The sequence below is a fragment of the Bombyx mori genome, chromosome 15 (assembly GCF_030269925.1).
Source record: "Bombyx mori chromosome 15, ASM3026992v2".
NCBI lineage: Eukaryota > Metazoa > Arthropoda > Insecta > Lepidoptera > Bombycidae > Bombyx > Bombyx mori.
In genome coordinates this window covers 11,013,870-11,033,186 of record NC_085121.1, presented here as the reverse complement: position 1 = coordinate 11,033,186, position 19,317 = coordinate 11,013,870, and the positions used below count along the sequence as shown (strand labels likewise).

The window sequence follows — 19,317 nt, the reverse complement described above, 5'->3', positions numbered from 1 at the left end:
ACGACGAAGGGTTCGCCATTAAAATTAATCCACAGAGACAGCCCACTGAGTTTCTCAACGGATCGCAATTCCGACCCGGTAGGTTCAACAAACCATTTCCCTTGCTAGAGTCAGCAAATTTACCAGGCTGAGCCCCGTAAACTCGCCTACACGTTCGGTGAAGCTAGTATAACCCCTCGAGGTTATTAACATAGGTAGGTAGGCAAGAAAAAGTTACCGATGAAGTCATAATATTCTTAGGTAGGTTTCAGTAGGATTTTTAAAATGTTTTATATTAAAAAATTACTGAATTGATCACATATTAGAAGTTATTTCGTTTTACAGGGTGTTACATAATGTAATTTTATTCGGTTTTGTCCGGAATCTATCTTCAGTGTATATATAACGTGTTACAAAATACCCCGTAAAAATATAATTAATTATCAAAGCCAAAAATCGTGCCAACCCTAGTAATCTGTCATATCAGGGAACCAGATTATTCATCAAAACGGCCTACGTACCTATTTTCCCTAATAATTGTCTACTTTAATAGTTTTTATATTTTTAATTTGTTGTTTCTTAATTTGTGTGTTGCATAGGTACCTCAATACAAGGATGTGATTATACTCAAGTACTGGCTTAAAGAAATGTAAAGTTGGAAAAAAAATATTGTCAACTTCAAATCTTCTAATCGATATCCTACAGCTGTTTCTGTTATTTTTTGCAAAATAACAATGCTTTCTAACTCGGAGTTTACGATATGATGCGTAGGCCATGAATATCGCAATTTAAATAGTGCTCGCGAAATGTATTGGCAACGATTTAACGTTTTTACAAACAGAATTCGAAGAGGCGATTGATGACTTTCCTGTGGCTGGCTGGGATTACTTTGAGGACCAAAAGAAACATGGTGTTTCAGCATGATGGAGCTCCGGCACATTTTGCTCGCAACGTACGAGAACATCTTAACGTTTGCTTTCCGCGAGAATGGATCGGCCGCGGGGGACCGGTGCTATGGCCTGCTCGTTCTCCGGGCCTCACACCCTTGGACTTCTTTTTGTGGGATTATGTGAAGGATAGAGCGTCTTTCTTCGGTTGCCCAACGGTTGCCGAGATGAAACAGCGTGTTAGATCGGTTTTCGCATCAATAACACCGACGATGGTGCGAAATGCCACACAAGCCCTATCCCGACGAGCGACGTTGTGTATTGCGGAAGGCGGAGCACACTTTAAGCCGTTTCTGTAAATTATTATGAAAAAGTAAGTGTTCGTTTGGATTGTTTCGTTAGGTTAGGTCTTTTCAAATTTTTATCATTCCGAGAATTAAGTAGAAATGAAAGTACATACATTCTGCGTTGTTTCCTCTTTAATGTTACTGAAATAGTGTTTGCACATCAGTGAAAATCATATTTTTTTACTTTTTTAGGGTGTTATACAGCATTACTACGATTCTTAAATATTGTGAATGGACTCGTTATAAGAACCCATTTAACCTTCTTTCGGCTTTACGGGTAGTTTTGTAACACCCAGTATATAGGAGAATAAGTGTATACATGGCGAACAAATAATTACCTCTATCATATTGAAACTAGTGTGTATTATACTGAGTAGGCTTATCTTGGAAAATAAATAATTCTTAGAAACAAATCATGCACGGTCACCTATTGTAGGTGTAGTACGGTACACTGAAATGTTACGTTTATTAGGCCTTTTGCCCTATGCCATTTTATTGTAAAGTGACCAGAGAAAAAGAAGTAACGCCCAAAAGAAAAGAAAAAAAAACCAGTTATTTGTGTTTTCAACTTTTTTATTTTCCAATTTACGCTTCGATCATCAATAGTAACGAATAATGTCTTTTTTTTTGCAAGAATGCTAGTTTACGACATAGCGGACCGTTACTATGCCTCCCCTCGTACGCCCTTCAGACCAACCGCCTGCTTACGATGACGATGACAAGGCAGAGCTGCTGACCGATGCACTGCAAGAGCAGTGCACCACCAGCATTCAATACGCGGACCCCGAACACACCGAGTTAGTCGACAGGGAGGTCGAGCGCAGAGCTTCCCTGCCGTCCTCGGACGCGTTACCCCCCATTACCAGTATCGAAATTAAAGAAGCGATCCACAACCTTCACCCTAAGAAGGCACCCGGCTCCGAAGGCATCCGCAACCGCGCCCTAAAAATCTTACCAGTCCAACTGATAGCAAAGTTGGCTACCATTTTAAATGCCGCTATGACGCACTGCATCTTTACCGTGGTGTAGAAAGAAGCGGACGTTATCGGTATACATAGGCCGGGCAAACCAAAAAACGAAACCGCTAGTTGCCGTCCTTTAGTCTCCTCACAGCGATAGGCAACATTTACGAACGACTCCTTCGGAAACGCCTCTGGGATTTCGTTACCGCGAATAACATATTAATATACGAGCAGTTTGGATTCGCGCTAAACACTCGTGCATACAACAAGTGCACCGCCTCACGGAGCCCTCTTCTTCGATATCTAGAAGGCGTTCGACAAAGACTGGCCCAACGGTTTGATTTCAAACTACAAAATGGTAGTGCCAGACAGACTCGTGCTCATCATACAAGACTTCTTGTCGAACCCTTCGTTTCGATATCGAGTAGAGGGAACTCGCTCTCGCACCATCATCTGACGGCCAGAGTCTCGCAAGGCTCCGCGCTCTCCCCGTTATTATTTAGTTTATATGTCAATGGTAATATGATGTATATCAATGATAGTATGACCCGCTCTCCGGAGACCCATCTAGCGCTCTTCGCCGATGACACGGCTATCTACTACTCGTGTAGGAAGAAGTGGCGCATTGGCATCAACCCCACGAAAAGCACAGCGGTGCTCTTCAAAAGGGGTCGCCTTCCGAACACCACTTCGAGCATCCCACTCCCTAATAGGCGCGTTAACACCTCTGCCGTTAGCCCCATCACTCTCTTTGGCCAGCCCATACCGTGGGCCTCGAAGGTCAAATACCTAGGCGTCACCCTCGACAGAGGGATGACATTCCGTCCCCATATCAAAACGGTACGCGACCGTGCCGCCTTCATATTAGGACGTCTCTACCCTATGCTTTGCAAGGGAAGCAAACTGTCCCTCCGAAAAGAGAACTCTCTACAAAACTTGCATACGCCCCGTCATAACGTATGCAAGCGTAGTGTTCGCTCACGCGGCCCGCACTATCTTGAAACCCCTTCAGGTTATTCAATCCCGATTTTGCAGGATAGCCGTCGAAGCACCATGGTTCCTGAAGAACGTGGATCTCCATGATGGCCTGGAACTTGACTCGGTCAGTAAGTATATACAGTTAGCATCATTGCGCCACTTTGAAAAGGAGGCACAACATGAGAACCCTCTCGTCGTGGCCACTGGAAACTACATACCCAATCCTGTAGACCGAATGGTAAACAGTCTACGTCGCCCAAAACACGTCATTACGGATCTTCCCAAACCATTAACGGTGCTTTTGGGTACCACAAGCACCGGTCACCGTTCTCGTCGAACCCGTCGCTTGCGACGAAGGGCTCGACGAGCGAATTAACCCATAGACACAGCCTACTGAGTTTCTCGCCAGATCTTCTCAGTGGGTCGCGTTTCCGATCCTGTGGTAGATTCTGCGAAGCACCACTCTTACTAGGATCAGTGTTAGCATCACTCCGGTTCGAGCCCCGGGAGCTTACCTACTTGTTAAGGTTACGCTGAAATAGCCTCTCAAGACTATCAGCTTAGGTAGGAAAAAAAAAGATACAGCAGGAAAACCCTTTGCACCACTTTTTCCAAAATAAGTCATTGTTTAGTAGCTACTCATCATTATAGTGCGTTCAGATCTGTCTACTACAGAATAAAATAACAGACAATTTCCTATTTCAACATCTTTATTACGTTATAAGTAAGTTCTTCACATTCCACAATACATTCCACATCAGATTCCAAAATGAGAACAAGATTATTTTTTTCGTCCTATATGCATTTATTTACTGTTTAATGTCATAATTTGAAATTCAATCCTTTTCTCATTTCTATAATATCAATTATTTTATAATCCACGTAATACAGGGAAACACGACGATATTTGATTTATTTAACAACATACATTTTTATACTTCAATAATGTCAATTTTACTCGGAGTTATGTCCTCTTCTGTAGTCTTTTTATTTGACTGAATCATTGAACTGTGAAGTTACTATGAAACTTATAGGTTTACAGCTCTACATATTAACTTAATACAAGAAAGGAATACAAGAAGACCTAACCAACTAGGAACGACATAAAATACAAAAATAATTTACTACTTTTTTATCTTTTTAATAAATAAGTAACAAGTGTTGGTTAGATCTCCTTGTGATAAGTTATAACACATATTTATTACAAGATAATTATAAATGTATTGAAAACAAAATGATTTAGTAAATAGTAAGACAAAATATTTTAAGTACTATACTTACTATGAAATATCTCACAGACAGCGTGCTATTGATTTTTGTAAAATCACACTAAACATTATAATTATATGCATTAGTGATAGTTTCATAAGTGGTAGTGGTGGTGGTGGTGGTGGTGGTAATGTACCATATATTAAAAAAACTCGCATTTTACTTGTTGTTTTTAAATTAAAAATTACATTAATAAAATATGTGAAAATATTGATGATAACTTTGTTCAAATACCAAGGTGGCACAAAACCTACTTCTTAAACACAAATTATAAAACTATATTAAAATACTTTGAAATATTCCTACGATTCTGGATCTGATCTGTACAGCGATGCACCTTTACATAAAGTCTGAAATAAATAAAAAACCATTACACATGTGAAACTTATATATTTTATAGAGAGACATGAAATGTACAACTGTTGTATGCGAACTTTTTTTTACGTTTTCTTACCTCACAACTTTCATGGAACTGTGCTGCGACTTCACTATCGGGGAAGTTAACTGTTACAGACTTTTCAACGGGATCATTGCTCGTAAAGTCCGTTCCTGACCATTTGCACGTAGTATCACTAGAAATCTAAATGGAATATGGAGAATTAATTTAAAATGTTTTAAAGGTAATGAGTTTTAAATACATCACTTATCGTGATTTAATTATAACAAAGTGAACATATTATTTAAAAGTATTTTAAGTAACGCAAATAATAACATAATTTTAGTGGAAATTATGTTATTATTATATATTAAATTTAGTTTTCCGATTTCGAACAATTTAAACTATTATTATTAGCAAGCAAACTACTGAAACAGCCATCTCACGACACCACTATGGTGTCGCCGAAAGCAGTGTTAATAGCGATATTATAACCTGTAGCGCAAAACATGTTGGTAAAATATATTTTTTAAAGCACTGCCAGCAACACCGCTTGCTACGAAATAACGAAAAATTATATATAATTATTAAAAATACGTACCTCAAATTCAGTATCTGTGCTTATAAGCATATCGGCAAGGATTTCTCCAGTTCCACTGTCAGTGATCAGAATTTTAGGTGAGCAAACATCCTGATCAAATATCACGATGATGCGAGCGTTCTCACATGTCGTTTCTGAACTGCCTTGCTTGATAACTGCTTCTCCATCACACGAATAATATTCACCAGATTCTTCCTCTTCCTACATATTGAATTAAAATTGAAATCATCGATAAATGGACATTTAATGTTTATTGTGTGTATGTAAATAAATAAAACGGTAGTTTTAAATTCTTGTATTTTTAATTTCTGGTCTCCGCTTGGGAATAAATCTTTTGTTAGAGTGTATTTATTATACACGGTCGGAATAAAAACCTTGTTTTTGCTGTGCATCTTGGGTTTTATTTGGAACAGTAGGTGTGGTCGCCATTATTTCAAATTTTTTTGTTTTGCGCCCGACCCCAGATGTTAAGTGTTTCCAAAATGCAGGCAAGGTGGAAGGGTGCTCATAGCCACTTTGAGATAAAAGGTCTAATCTGAGCTGTATTATGATGATACAGGTATTAAAATAATGTGATGACGGTTACATTGGATGTTTGACATTCAAATTTCAGGCAAGCATCGAGGTCTTTCACCCTTGATAAACAAACTTCTACTTCAATTAATTTTCTTTCTACAAATTTATATGCAGTTTTGTACTTTGCTTTGGTTTTCTATAATATATTACAATTTCCAGATCAATAATTAAAGAAAAATTATTTTAAAATAGGTCTCATCTGCCTTATAGCATAAAAATAGTAATTTAAAAGTTCAAATTATAAAATTGTGAACCTCGACTTCAAAAAATTCCGACAATGCAACATGAAATCATCAAATATATTCGCATTAATTAAAATGAATAACCAACTCATTTAAGCCCTTCAATTTTTACCCATCGCTGAATATAAGACATCATAGGTGGCATTTTTTTCATGGTTATATTAAATATAATATAAAAAAAATCAAAATATTCAAAAGTCGCATCCATTTTGAATGTTAGGATACGCTAATTTTAACACTTACATCTTCATTGTATTCATGGTCGTATTCATTGTGCTCATAGTCGGGATCATACTCATCATAATTATCTTCGCCATTATCGTCGTCATATTCTTCATCAACGTCATATTCCTTTGATTGGCGCATTTCTTGGAACTGTACTTGTTGAAAATTTTCTTTGGACGGTGATGGTCTGACTTGGAACACAGCTTCTGGTTTCGGGTCCACGACTTCGTCTCTCTGAGTTTGCTGTTCCACTTTTGCCGTCATCGCGTAGTCTGCTCGTGCACTGTCTTGCAAATGTTTCGGCAACCGCATGGGATTGGTGAAACTGGCCTCATTTGTTTCTTGAGATTTTTTCACTTCAATAGGCTTAGCAGCTGTTTCATCTTGCAGCTTCTGTAATAAGAAAATTACCATTTAGACATAGTTTATGCAAACTAGAACCTGTAAAACATAGTGTCACTGTCTGAGTAATTATATTTTTGTTTCAAAAGTGTTTTAGGAATAAAAGTATTGAAAATATTTGATAATATAACTTTGCAGTATTAAGCATAGCATTGAATACAATATACGAAACAAAAATATTTGAAATTGTGTTTTGTTAGATCGCTCAGAAAATCCTGTCAGTAGGAACTTCCCAAGGGGTTCATAATAATAAAAATAATTTACAATATCTTATATTATGCTATAAAAATAGCCTCGTTTATATTACTTGTGAATTTCATTTTTATAGTTAAAAAATAGTATTTTTTTTCAGTTTGAAACATAGCATTCTGCCAACCTTTAGATCATTTATTTTAAATGAATATAAATATCTTACACTGACCTGTATACATTGGGCGACCTTATTGCCGAACTCATTGAACAGTTCGATCGATTTAAAACGGACAGCTAGGGTCTCCTGCTGACCAGATGGGTCTTCTGCATAATTTATCCCAGCCCAAATCCATGCTCGATCAGAATTTTTCATTGGGTGTAATTCCAAATCCGCAAATAACAGCATATTCAATACAGCTTTATGAACCTGGCAATTTTTTTTAAATCGTAGCAAGCGTGAAGGTATTGAAACCTTACTTAAACGAGATTAAGAATTTATTGGTATCTTCTTCTTCTTCTTATCAGCCCACAGACGTCCACTGCCGGACATAGGCCTCCCCCAAGCCTCGCCACAAAGACCGTATCTGCGCTGCCTGCATCCAGCGGATCCCCGCGAACCTCGAATGGGTCGTCGGTTCATCTTGTGGGAGGCCTACCCACGCTAACTCTTCAAGTACACACACGGTCGCCACCCAAGAACTTTCTGGCCCCAACGTCCCTCCGTTCTACGAGCAATGTGCCCTGCCCACTGATACTTCAATGTCTGTTATGGTATGGCCATTAATAAAATTTACTAAATATCTAGATTATCGTCCAGGTGTAAAACAATAATAAATATATAATTAATTATACATTTGGCTCTTATTTTGGAGACTCCTCTTATGTGTATGTGCTTTGGAAATGAAACTATACTCACTTGCATATTAAATAAATCTGGTAAGTAATTAATCCGTTTTTTTCCTTGTTGAACAATGTGTTTGGATGATTAAAATTAATTACCTGTTCTCTTCTTAATAAAAATCTGTACGTTTTTCTTTCTGGATGATACAGAATTTTTATTTCGCCTACACCACGTTCCTTCCATTCTTGAGATTCATTATAACGGAATAATTTGCATCTTTCGCCAAACAATTTTTCCTAAAATTTCACAACTCATTTAGGATTAAGTTTATAGTGTTATTTTATTGAGCACTTCTGACATTTACCTGGTTATACCCAGGGGGTAAAGTTACAGTTTCTTCTCCTTACAGTGGGAGGAAAAGTTAGACAATCTTCCCTGTACAGCGGGAGGAAAACCGAACTTTTGGCGTAGGTAGGAGAAAAAAGTAGTTATTTAAATACTATCCCCCAACTCAGTGCCAGTATTTCAAAGGGTTACAAACTCAAATCAAATTAATCATTGAATACAGGTTGTGTAGACAAAACATATTGAAAGTTCATTAATGAAATGATTTGTGAAAAATTTAGTAACTTGTAAAATCATAAGCAGAACAGTACTTACCTCATCCTCTTCACCAGTAGTGATCACAATTTTTTCAGGTAAAGGTACAATAGGTTCATAATATGGGTCATATTCTTCATCACCTGCAGCTCCACTTTTTTCGGTTACTGCATTGCTTTCAGTTTTAGAATTATCTCCCTCTATTCTCTGTCCACCAGCAAACAGTTGCTGACCTGCACCCTCCCATTGAAAATCGGCCTTTTCTGCAATGGAATTTGATGTTTTTTACCTTTGTAATTACACATGATGTGATTTTAATATATTGCTTGGGGCTTAATATATTGTTTTACAAATATCAGCATTTGCTCTAATTTAATATTTAAAAACTTTTCAAACTTTCCATTTATTTAAATTGTATAATACGAATACAGTATGAATATCTTATCCGAATGTAGTCGACCACATTTTATTCCCCAACTATTTGCTGGTAGCCTAAGAGGCTGTTTCAGCTACGCCCGGACAGAGCCATCAACTGATTGTTATTCCGCCTGTCGTACCTAACCTTCAACTCCTAACGCGTGCTTTGCTGCCGAAAAAGACATCTTGCATTGTGGACTCACCATACGCTCTTCACAATTTAAAACACATAATTATTGTACAAGATTTTGATTCATAGAGCTAACTTAAACATGAACTTTTAGTACCTACTTATTGCCATTACATACGTCATACTGGGTCCTTTTTTTTGCTAAGTTTGCTTTTACTAAACTTAAACACTGAGATTGACTGTTTACAGCTGTTAATTGATTTAATATTATTATTTTTTATTAATATGGCGATCCTTAATAAATCAGTAATAAGCACTTACTCTGAAAATTATCACCACTACCCGTAGACAAAGCAGCAAATGATAGTTTATTATCAATTCTGAAGGGTCCTTCACTATTTATCTCTTCTTTTTTGGCTACATTGGATTTTTCTGAGATGTCTTCATTTGTTTTTTTCTGATTAGAATTAATAGTTGCATTATTCCCACACTGCAAGTCATTATTTACGAACACATTCTTTTTTTCTTCAGTCTGTGGTTGTGTACTAAAAAGACTGGGTTTCGATTGATTACTAGCTATTGATCCTGGGCCAAAAATTTTACTTTGTGCTACATTACTAAATAAAAAGTCTTTCTGGGCTCCACCAAATATTGATTTCACATCATCTTTTGGATTTTTAGGTGAGTTATCACTTGAATATGAAAAAATTGATTTATTACTAGAAGTACCAGCAGCAGCACTACCAAATAGAAATTTGGATTGATCAAACATAGGTTTGTTTTGACCACTAGTAAAAATGGAGCTTTTTTCTGGAGCTTTTTGTTCATTTGAGGGAACATTAGTAAGTTTTGGGGGAGCAAGTATAACACCTTTAGACTTTGAATTTATCTCTGTTGCTTCAACCTCCTCAACAGTTGATGTTGAATAAACTGAGGGTTTCTGTATTGAATCATTTTCTTTGCTAATTAAAAGATCAGATTTTTTTATTGTTGATGTAGGTGTATCGGATTTTAATGAGCCAATTGATCCTAGAGGAGTACGGAAAATTGAGGTATCGTAAGTCTTTTCAAAATTAGATGGAGTGCCATACAATGAATTAGTAGGACTTTGAAATGAAGATGGAGTCGTTTTACTAGGAGTCGATAGAAGAGCTGCCATAGTCATATGTTCTAGTGGATTTGTTGAGTTGCTAATATTCACTGGAGAATCAGTTTTTTTTACAAACTCATTTTCTTTGCAACCCCGGCATCCTTGACATGGATCTTTACATTTGTAATTGTAAAAGTTTTCCGGAAGTAATAGATCCTTTGCTTTCTGCTTTTCTTCCACAGTGGCAACTGTTTCACTCACAAAAATAACATCATCCTCATCAATATTTTGTTCACTCTTTCCAGAAATACTTTCTGAATTACATTTATCATCTTTTTTCATTATTTCAATAGATTTACCATCCCTGGCTTTATCAACTGCGTCTTTGAACTCAGTAGCAGTTTCTTTATTTGCAAATCGAAGGCAAAATTGTTGTAAGCTTAACTCTCCCTCACTATAATCATTAGCAGCAAACAACCACGTTTTTTCATCTTTGGGAGTAAATGTAATTTCAGGCGCTAATGCATAATTTAAACATATTTTTAGAACTTGCTCCCGTCGCATTACAACTCTAAAATAAAAGAATAAATTAAATGATGATTATGATTATGGTCTATTTGAATATGTCTCTAATAAAACACCAGTTAAGTTATTACTTACCTTAACTTGCCTGTATCTTTGTGTTTCAAAATTTTTACAACTCCGATTCCTCTCTCTTTCCATTCGCCAGCCATAAATCTATATAGTTTGGCTCTGTGGCCATAAAGTTCAGTTTCATTTTCCTCCCCAGTTACAACTTGAACCTGTCAAAGCAATTTTTTTCAAATACAACATGTATATATTTACAACATTTTCTATTCAATCTTTATTTTTAACTCTCAATACGAATAAGACACTTGGACTATACTATATATTATATGACTACTACTTATTTATCTTATTTTGATGGAACTAGTCAAGGAAAATGTAAGATTAGAATTTTGTACAGTAATTTGTGATTAAAAATAAAAGCTAAAAATAACTACTGTTTCTATCCCTAATTTATATCATATGCTTACGTTGATGCACTTCAACTAGAAATTTCATGTTGAATTGTATTACAATGTTCTTGTGGTACTGAAATCTACTATCATTTGGTGTATGGGTTACAGTTATCAGATGCTGGTTTACAGTTATCCTTTGTCTGCTAATCCACATCAAGTTTTTTTATTTTTTTATTTCTTAATTGGGTGGACGAGCTCACAGCCCACATGGTGTTAAGTGGTTACTGGAGCCCATAGACATCTACAACGTAAATGCCCTACCCACCTTGAGATATCAGTTCTAAGGTCTTCGCCGCCCTTCAAACCGAAACGTATCACCGCTTCACGGCAGAAATAGGCAGGGTGGTGGTACCTACCCACGCGAACTCACAAGAGGTCCTACCACCAGTAATTACGCAAATTATAATTTTGCGGGTTTGATTTTTATTACACGATGTTATTCCTTCACCGTGGAAGTCAATCGTGAACATTTGTTGAGTACGTATTTCATTAGAAAAACTAGCACCCGCCTGGGATTCGAACACCCGTGCATCGCTCAATACGAATGCACCGGTCGTCCTTATCCTTTAAGCTACGACGACTTCAAATTTTATGAATTTTTTTTGTAAAATTAAAATATGACTTACCTCATCAGGCAAGGGAATAACAGGTGTAAATTGTATCTGGGACGACTCCTCTTCTGACACACACTCATCATTTCCATCACTGTCCTCACCAGGACTTTTTGGATTTTTCAATGGACTCTTGGATTTTACTGGAGTTTTTGGTTTAAAAACGAAATTGAATGTTCCACTTTCATTAGAACCAAACGTAAGATCTTTTGATTTAGATAATACAGCTGTGTTACTCTCATTTTCATGTTCTATTTTTAAATTTATGTTCAAAGGTTTTTCAGCAGCTACTGAAGTCTTAGGTGAATCAAACATTGTACTCATTGGTTTTTTAATTTCAAGTGAATTTTGGGGCTTTACAGTCAAATTTGATGGAATACCAAATTTAAATGTGTGTGTACCAGTACCATCAAATATAGATGTGGAAGTGGGTGCATCAACTTCTGAATTAGTTTCCTCGTTTGATTCATGTGATGCTGGTGCAATACCAAATTTAAATTTCGGAATAGAAGCTTTTGAATCAGTTGATATTTGAATATTTGTATTTTGAAACTGTATTGTTTTATTTTCTAAGGTTTTAGCATTTTGACCAGGTATTCCATAAGAATATTGCAATGGTTGTACTTCTGGTTCTGGTTTATTATTTGTTTCTGAAGGATCTTTAAGTGTTTTACAGGCAATGCAATTTTTTACTCCAATTTCATTGCGAATTAAACACATCGGGCACTCCCATGTTCCTGGATGCTTTTTGAATTTGTCTCCAAAACCTAATTCTTTATTATTCACAACAAGTTGTGGTTTCTGTTGTTCACAACAAGCACATTTGTCAAAACTTTCCAAGTTATTGGTATAACATGTTTCACAATACCAAGACCCTGGTTTTGACTTAAATTTATCTCCAAATCCAGTTTGATTGTTCTGTGTGGCTGCATTGTTTCCTTCCTTGGAAGTTTTTGATTCATCTTCCATATTTTTCTGTGCCATGTTTACAGTATCAATAAATTTTCCGCATTGCTCTGGAGTTTTAAAACGCAAACAAAATGTTTGTGTTACCAGTTCTCCTTCTGAAAAGTCCTTAGCGCACCAAGTAACAGCTTTCTCCATATTCTGCATTTTTTGGAATATCATAAATTTTGTTACTGAATGATTGCAACATACTTTCAAAGTTTGTTCTCGTCTCATTAATAATCGTACTTTTTGGGTATTTTCTTTGTGTATAAGTAACTTCATGTTACCTAGTCCTCGCTCTTTCCATTCTTTGTCTGAAGCATCGAAACGTAGGAGTTTAGCACGGTTCTCAAACAACACATTTTCGTCTTCTTCTCCAGTTTTTTGATCAATCAATGTAGGTAAAGGTACAACTGGTTTAAATTCTGCAGTGGGTTCAAAGTCCTCTACTGTGTCAGATATGTTTAATTTTTTAGCAGCGTCTTGTGGAGGTGTAGTATTTTTACTAAATATATTCGTATTCACAGTTGACAAATTGGAAAATGGTGAACTTGACATAGATTTCAAAGAAAAGTCAGTAAATGGGTTGGATTTACCTACAGTTGTTTCAGTTGGTTTAGAACAGACTTCTTTTTCATCCTTAATTGGTTTTATGTTTGGTGTACTACTAAAAGTGAATCCTCCAAGCACAGATTTACCAGGAGTAGATTTAGGATGGTCTTCAGATTTGGAAGAAACGTCACTAGGGGTAGATGCCTTGGTAGTATTTTTTAAATCATGTTTGTCAGTGTGGATTTCAACAGTCTTTGAATTAGCTGCTTCTAAGCGTGCTTTTTCAAAATTTCTATAAAATTCCTGTGCTATATCAGAAGTCTTGAAACGTATGCAAAACATTTCAAGTACCACTGCTTCATCTGCAAAATCGTTGGCGACCCAAAAATAGGCCTTTGTTTCATTTTTCATTGGTGAAATTTCCATTTCAGAAGTAATTACATGATTAGCACAAATCTTGTGAACTTGTTCACGTCTCATCAAAACTCTTACTTTTCCAGTAATTTTATGTTTTAATAATTTAATTTCGCCGAGGCCCCTTTCTTTCCATTGCATGTCTACAAACCTAAACAATTTAGCCCTTGAAGAAAAAATTGTAAATTCATCTTCTTCTCCGGTTTTCACTTTTATTTCGGCAGGTAATGGTACTATCGGCTTGAAGTCTGGACATGGATCATAGCTTTCAATAGATGTATTGCTACGTTCTGATATTGTTCTCGATTTATTAAGACTAGCATTTGGTGAAGGATCAATACTGGCATTATTAATTTCAGTTTTAGCAGCATCCTTTATCAATGATATATCACCCATCTTGTTGAGTACAGGAATTGACTGCGTTGTTTTAAAAATGGATGATTGACTCCAATTTGTCGATGAACTCACAGTTATTCCTGAATTTGGAATACTAAAAACGGATGGTGACACTGTTTTTGTTTCATCCACAGATGGCATAGGAATTTGATAATTATGAGGGGAGCTTTTTATATGTTTAGGAGGAATAGTGACACTCAGTATAGGAGGTGGTGCTGTAGTACATGTAGGTAATGGATCAGAAGATGTTATCACAACATTGACAGGTAACGATTTAGCTGTCTCTTTGGATGTTTTATTTACCAATTTAGATGTGATGGATATTGAAGATTGTGTTGAAATAATCGGAACTGTTGATTTAGCTGTTGTTGTAACAGTAGTTATTGGTGTAGCTGGTACAACTGGGATAGTCGGAGCTGAAGGCACTGGGACAGTCGGAACTGGGGGTACTGGTACAGCTGGTGGAACAAGTTGTGCAATATCTAAAAACATTTGTTCTGGTGTTGGATATACACCTGGATATTGCGCCATTTGGGACCTGGCATGTTCAAATATAGGAGCAGTTCCAGGTGTTGACGTTTGAGCTATTTGGGCGTAGTGATTGTATAAGTTATAAAAATTTTGTCCATATAAATGGTATGGATTAGGTGGTGCTGGAAAAGGTGGAACAAGTCTCTGATTATATGAAGCCATAGCTTGAGCAGGACTATAAGGTAGTTGTGTAGCATAGCCTGGTGTGTTCTCATTATTTCTGCATTCTTTATCTGTATTGTATAAATCACTCTCATCACTTGCTTCTGCTGGTTTTTTTAACTTGTTTACTTCTATTTTTAATTCAGCAATTTGCTTTTTTAGTTCACCGACATCTTTGCATTCATTTCTACACTGGTCTATTTGATCCTTTACATGATCTACTGAAATTTTTAGAAGTTTTATTTGATCCGTAGTTATTTGGACATTAGAGTGAATAGTGTTAGTTATTTGATTTCCTAAGTTGCGATTCTCATCAAACCATATTCTTGTTTGTTGCATAAAATCATTAATTGTAGCATCTCTCTTGTTTAAGTTTCTGATTTCTGTCTCTATTCTTTCTAAAAATTGATGATCAATTCTTGAAGTGTCCATGAATTGAGAATCAACCGCTGTTCGATAATTTGTCATATTTGAGTTGTTTAGGTTAGGTTTAGGTTTAGGCGTAGAACTCAGATTACGAGTATGTTGTGCGGTAGCTCGGACTGGCAAAAGGTCAACAGATGAATCAGAGTCATCCTTAAAATTGTCATTTATTGATACATCAGGATCTGCTCTGTTTAAGTAAGTTTTAATGTTTTCTATCAAATCCTGGATGTTGACATACAAAGGGTGGTTTCTGTCAGGTTCAATTTGTCTAAGCCTGTCCAAGGCTTTGTAACAATAATGCTTAGCTTTTTTCATCATTACAAAAAAGCTTGAATTAGTATTAACTGAAAAATCTTTAGAATTATCATTTTCTAAAACAGCAATTTTAGTATATGTTTGACCAAGAAGGTAGTAAGCTTCTGGAGATTTTAAAGATGAAGCAATGTCAATAACTTTGTCATATTCATTTTCATCAAAATGATGAGATGCAACATATAATTTGCTCTCTTCTATTAAAGAATTCAATTCTTTAGAGTTATGTTCCTTGTTGATATAGGCAAACATTCTCTTTTCTGGTATTTTTACAAAAATTTTGTTAATCAACTTTTCAAGCAGAGGAATTGAAGAAGAGTAGTATAATGCTGCACGGAATTTCCAATGATTCTTCTCTTCGAAATTTGAAATAGATTTAGCTTTGTTATTAAATAATTGTCCCAGTAAACAAAGAAGATGTGGATCAAGACCATGGTTATCAACACATCTAACAACCTCTATACCTTGACTCAATGTGGCTCTAATATCTGTAAGCTCAGTACCTAATTCACTTTGACAAAATTTATAAGCACAATCCCACCATTTCATTTGCGAAAGTGTACAGAGGCAATCTGTAATATGAGCAGGTAAAACATTTGGTTTGTCAGTGGAAACATAAGACATCCTGGTAAGTTTTTGTTGATGGGCAGTTAACGTAGCACAGTATAGAAATGCATAAATATCTAGATTATTTAAAGTTTCGGGCCCACAGCTACTCATTGTTACAGTTGATAAATTAAAAAGAGTGCATCGAAATTGAGTGTAATCTTTATAGTTCAGAAGTGTCCACACATAATGGTGTAGTGAATTTCCAAATACTTTTTGAGCATCATCATCATATGCTTCAACTTCAATTTTGCGAGGTAGTCTTAAAACTGGAGGTTTATAAGCGTCTGATGCAAAATATGAAGATTTAATTAGTTCCAATTGACTTCTTTTATTAAAAATTTTTTCATAGATTGTTTCCCTCCAAGTTGTTCCAACAAGTGTATGTGATATTTGATCTAATTTTTGATTCTTATCTTGAATATTTGACAAAAGATAATGACCTGCTTGAGAGCACCTGTATGTTCCTTCAGAAAACCACCGTCTAACTGCATTTGACTGTTTTTCTGGGGCATGTTTAACCCAGTTTACTTTTGGATCAAGTGGTAATGTTTGCCATGCTATTAACATCAATGGTGCAGCATATTTTACAGCATCTCTCCAATTCAACTGGTCTTTCTTTGCCCTCTTCAGTAACAGTGTAGCAGCATGTAAGCTAAATTGTCCTTTATGATGTTGAAGCAAACTTGCATGAAAATCTCCATGGCCAGGACTAGGACCTGTTTTTGCAACTATTTCAATTGACTGATCATAGGCTTGTAGAAACTCTTGTGACTCTACTAAGCTTTTTGATGTACCACTTGGTGTTTCAGTTAAACTTAAGACACACAAACGTTCTCTAACAGTTAAAAGCAATAACTGGTACAGCCATTCATTATGGTTAATTCCACTATTTACCACAAGATTGGCTAAAATTTCATACCAAGCATAATTACTCATGAAAAAATTTTCACCAAACTCAATATTGCAACTGTGTTCAAAAGCTTCTTTTAATTTATTTGTGCTAATATAATGTTTTATTAAACGTGCATGAAGTTGTGCATCTTTTGGTCTTATTGCCAATTCTGTGGTTATTAATTTGACTAGTGCTTCAGGATTTGGATTTTGCAAGGATAGAAGTCTTTCACGGAGTCGAAAAGTAACAGGGTGTCTAGGGAATATTGCTTCTGCTTTTTCACACCAGTATTTTGCACGTCCAGGTTCTATTTCCACATCATAATCAGCTAGAAGTTCACAAACTGAAACAAGTATTTTTATATTTCATTTAAATGGTGTTAAAACATCAATTATGATCTTCCTGACCATTATTTATAATTTAGACAAGTCAATCAATTATAACAGAGGGAATACAGATGATTATACAGATGGAAAAGCTATGCTGACTGCCACTATTTTTTTGGTGGATTAATTAATTTATCTTAGTTTTTTTTTTATTGCATTAAAGTGGCTGGTTATACTAGACCTTCAGCCACTTGTAGTTTATTGTTTTGTATAATATTCAAAACAGATCTGACGTGAAGCAGTGCACGTAAGGTAAACAATGGCAAGGTTTTATTACTTGTAATGGTCAGGTCAATTCACACTGAATGAAAATAATCACAACACACATATTTTATACATCAGGTGATATGAAATAGGCATCATACAATCTGAAACCTATATGTGGACCTATGTATTACTTATGACGACGCTTGTAACTGAAAGTAAGTATTGTACTTTTTGACGAAGCATGTTGCTGATAACTCTATTTCTGTAATCTGACGAAGCGTGTTGCGGATAATAAAATGTACTTTTAGGTTAGGAATATTATTCTTTTTTTTATAATAAATTAGAAAAGTTGATCTGAAACTGTATTTAGTCATGTGTGAGTACTTGCCTAATCATGATCAATCAATCAAGCCTAATAAAGAATGAACAAGCTCATGACCCACTTGGTGTTAAGTGGTTACTAGAGCTTCTAGACATGAGAGGCCAGATCTTAAGACTTGTGGTCTATATCTCATTTGTATAGCAAAACCTAATTTTAGTTGATTTTATAAGTTAGTGTGTTCCTGCATTGTGGAAGTCATTCAAGAATTTTATCTTTTCGGGTATAACAACTTCAAACTATACAATAGCTACAAATGAATACATACCTATTAACAACATACAAAATATTATATTATGTAGTTTATTATATACATGATAATAATAGAGTATTCTTTATTGCAAAACAATATAAAATCAAAAGAAAAACAAAAAATCAAACAATGTATTGTACTTATGCTTATGCAGTCTTATTACTAAATATGACCTCTTCCAAGCTGACAAGAATCATCTAAGGAAATAAATTAATCATAGTACTACCACCAACACACTTACTGATAGAAAAAAAGAATATAACTAAGAATATAATTTTCACATAAATATAAATAAATATATATAAGAATACTGCACATAAAAATGGCTTAATAGAAGATTTTGGTTTTAATATTAACAAACCTAGTAAAGTAGCTATATGATAAATTGTAAATTAAATATTATTTTAGTAAGACTTACTGTCTAGAATAGTGCTTGTCTGGGCTGGGTCAATGTCCAGGGAAGTTTTGTATTGTTCTAAAGCCTTTTCTTTTTGTCCTATCTTCTGCAAAGCTTGTCCGAGAAGTTTATAAGCCGCTGCATTGTTATCTTTTTGAGTAAGATATTGCTCAACATATTTTTGGCAATTCGCAAAATCGCCAACTTCAAAATACAACCGAGCGATGGAATAAGCACGACTTTTAAACTGAAAATAACCAAATATCGATGGTAAAAACTTTGTCAATAAGCGTAATACTTGATTTGAACACCAACTACCAACCTCTCTCGAAGATATTTTGTTCAGCAAATTTTCGACGTGCTTATCAACGTCTTTTTTATTTCTATACATTTTAACGATTTTTCCGTCTAACCGATAGTAGTCACTTATTTACAAAACTAGACCTTTTGAAAATAATATTACAACTTGAAGCGCATGAGGCTGCAAATGCCCGTAATCGAACGCGAAGCTATGGTTGGTTATATTGATTACCTTTATTCTCTTTGAAATGGTTGGCAAAATGAATAATAACGAATAGAAATTGGAATGCCGTCAAAAGTCAATATGTCGTCAGTTATAGAGCAAAAAATTGCTAGATCTAAAAATGAGCTCAAAATGTACCACAAATTTAAAAATGTTTGTTTC

General features: G+C 35.5%; 2 protein-coding genes and 1 long non-coding RNA gene across 3 annotated transcripts in view; 1 reads left to right on the top strand and 2 right to left on the bottom strand.

Moving 5' to 3' along the window:
- Nucleotides 1–19,317, bottom strand: part of LOC101743353 (TAR DNA-binding protein 43) — a 490,523-nt gene that overhangs the window by 112,834 nt on the left and 358,372 nt on the right. The window lies entirely within an intron of this gene.
- LOC134200213 (uncharacterized) lies at nucleotides 483–7,887 on the top strand. Its single transcript, XR_009975035.1, has 2 exons — nucleotides 483–1,239; nucleotides 7,562–7,887. It is a non-coding gene; the product is annotated as an uncharacterized LOC134200213 (long non-coding RNA).
- On the bottom strand, nucleotides 3,846–19,257 carry LOC101744401 (E3 SUMO-protein ligase RanBP2). The gene is made up of 12 exons (XM_038015738.2): nucleotides 18,955–19,257; nucleotides 18,654–18,879; nucleotides 11,784–17,353; nucleotides 10,775–10,917; nucleotides 9,346–10,685; nucleotides 8,538–8,740; nucleotides 8,036–8,173; nucleotides 7,266–7,463; nucleotides 6,461–6,835; nucleotides 5,400–5,600; nucleotides 4,877–5,002; nucleotides 3,846–4,772 (listed from the first exon to the last, which is right to left on the bottom strand). Exons 1-12 carry the CDS (start codon nucleotides 19,021–19,023, stop codon nucleotides 4,725–4,727), a joined length of 8,637 nt encoding a protein of 2,878 aa, XP_037871666.1. The 5' UTR covers nucleotides 19,024–19,257; the 3' UTR covers nucleotides 3,846–4,724.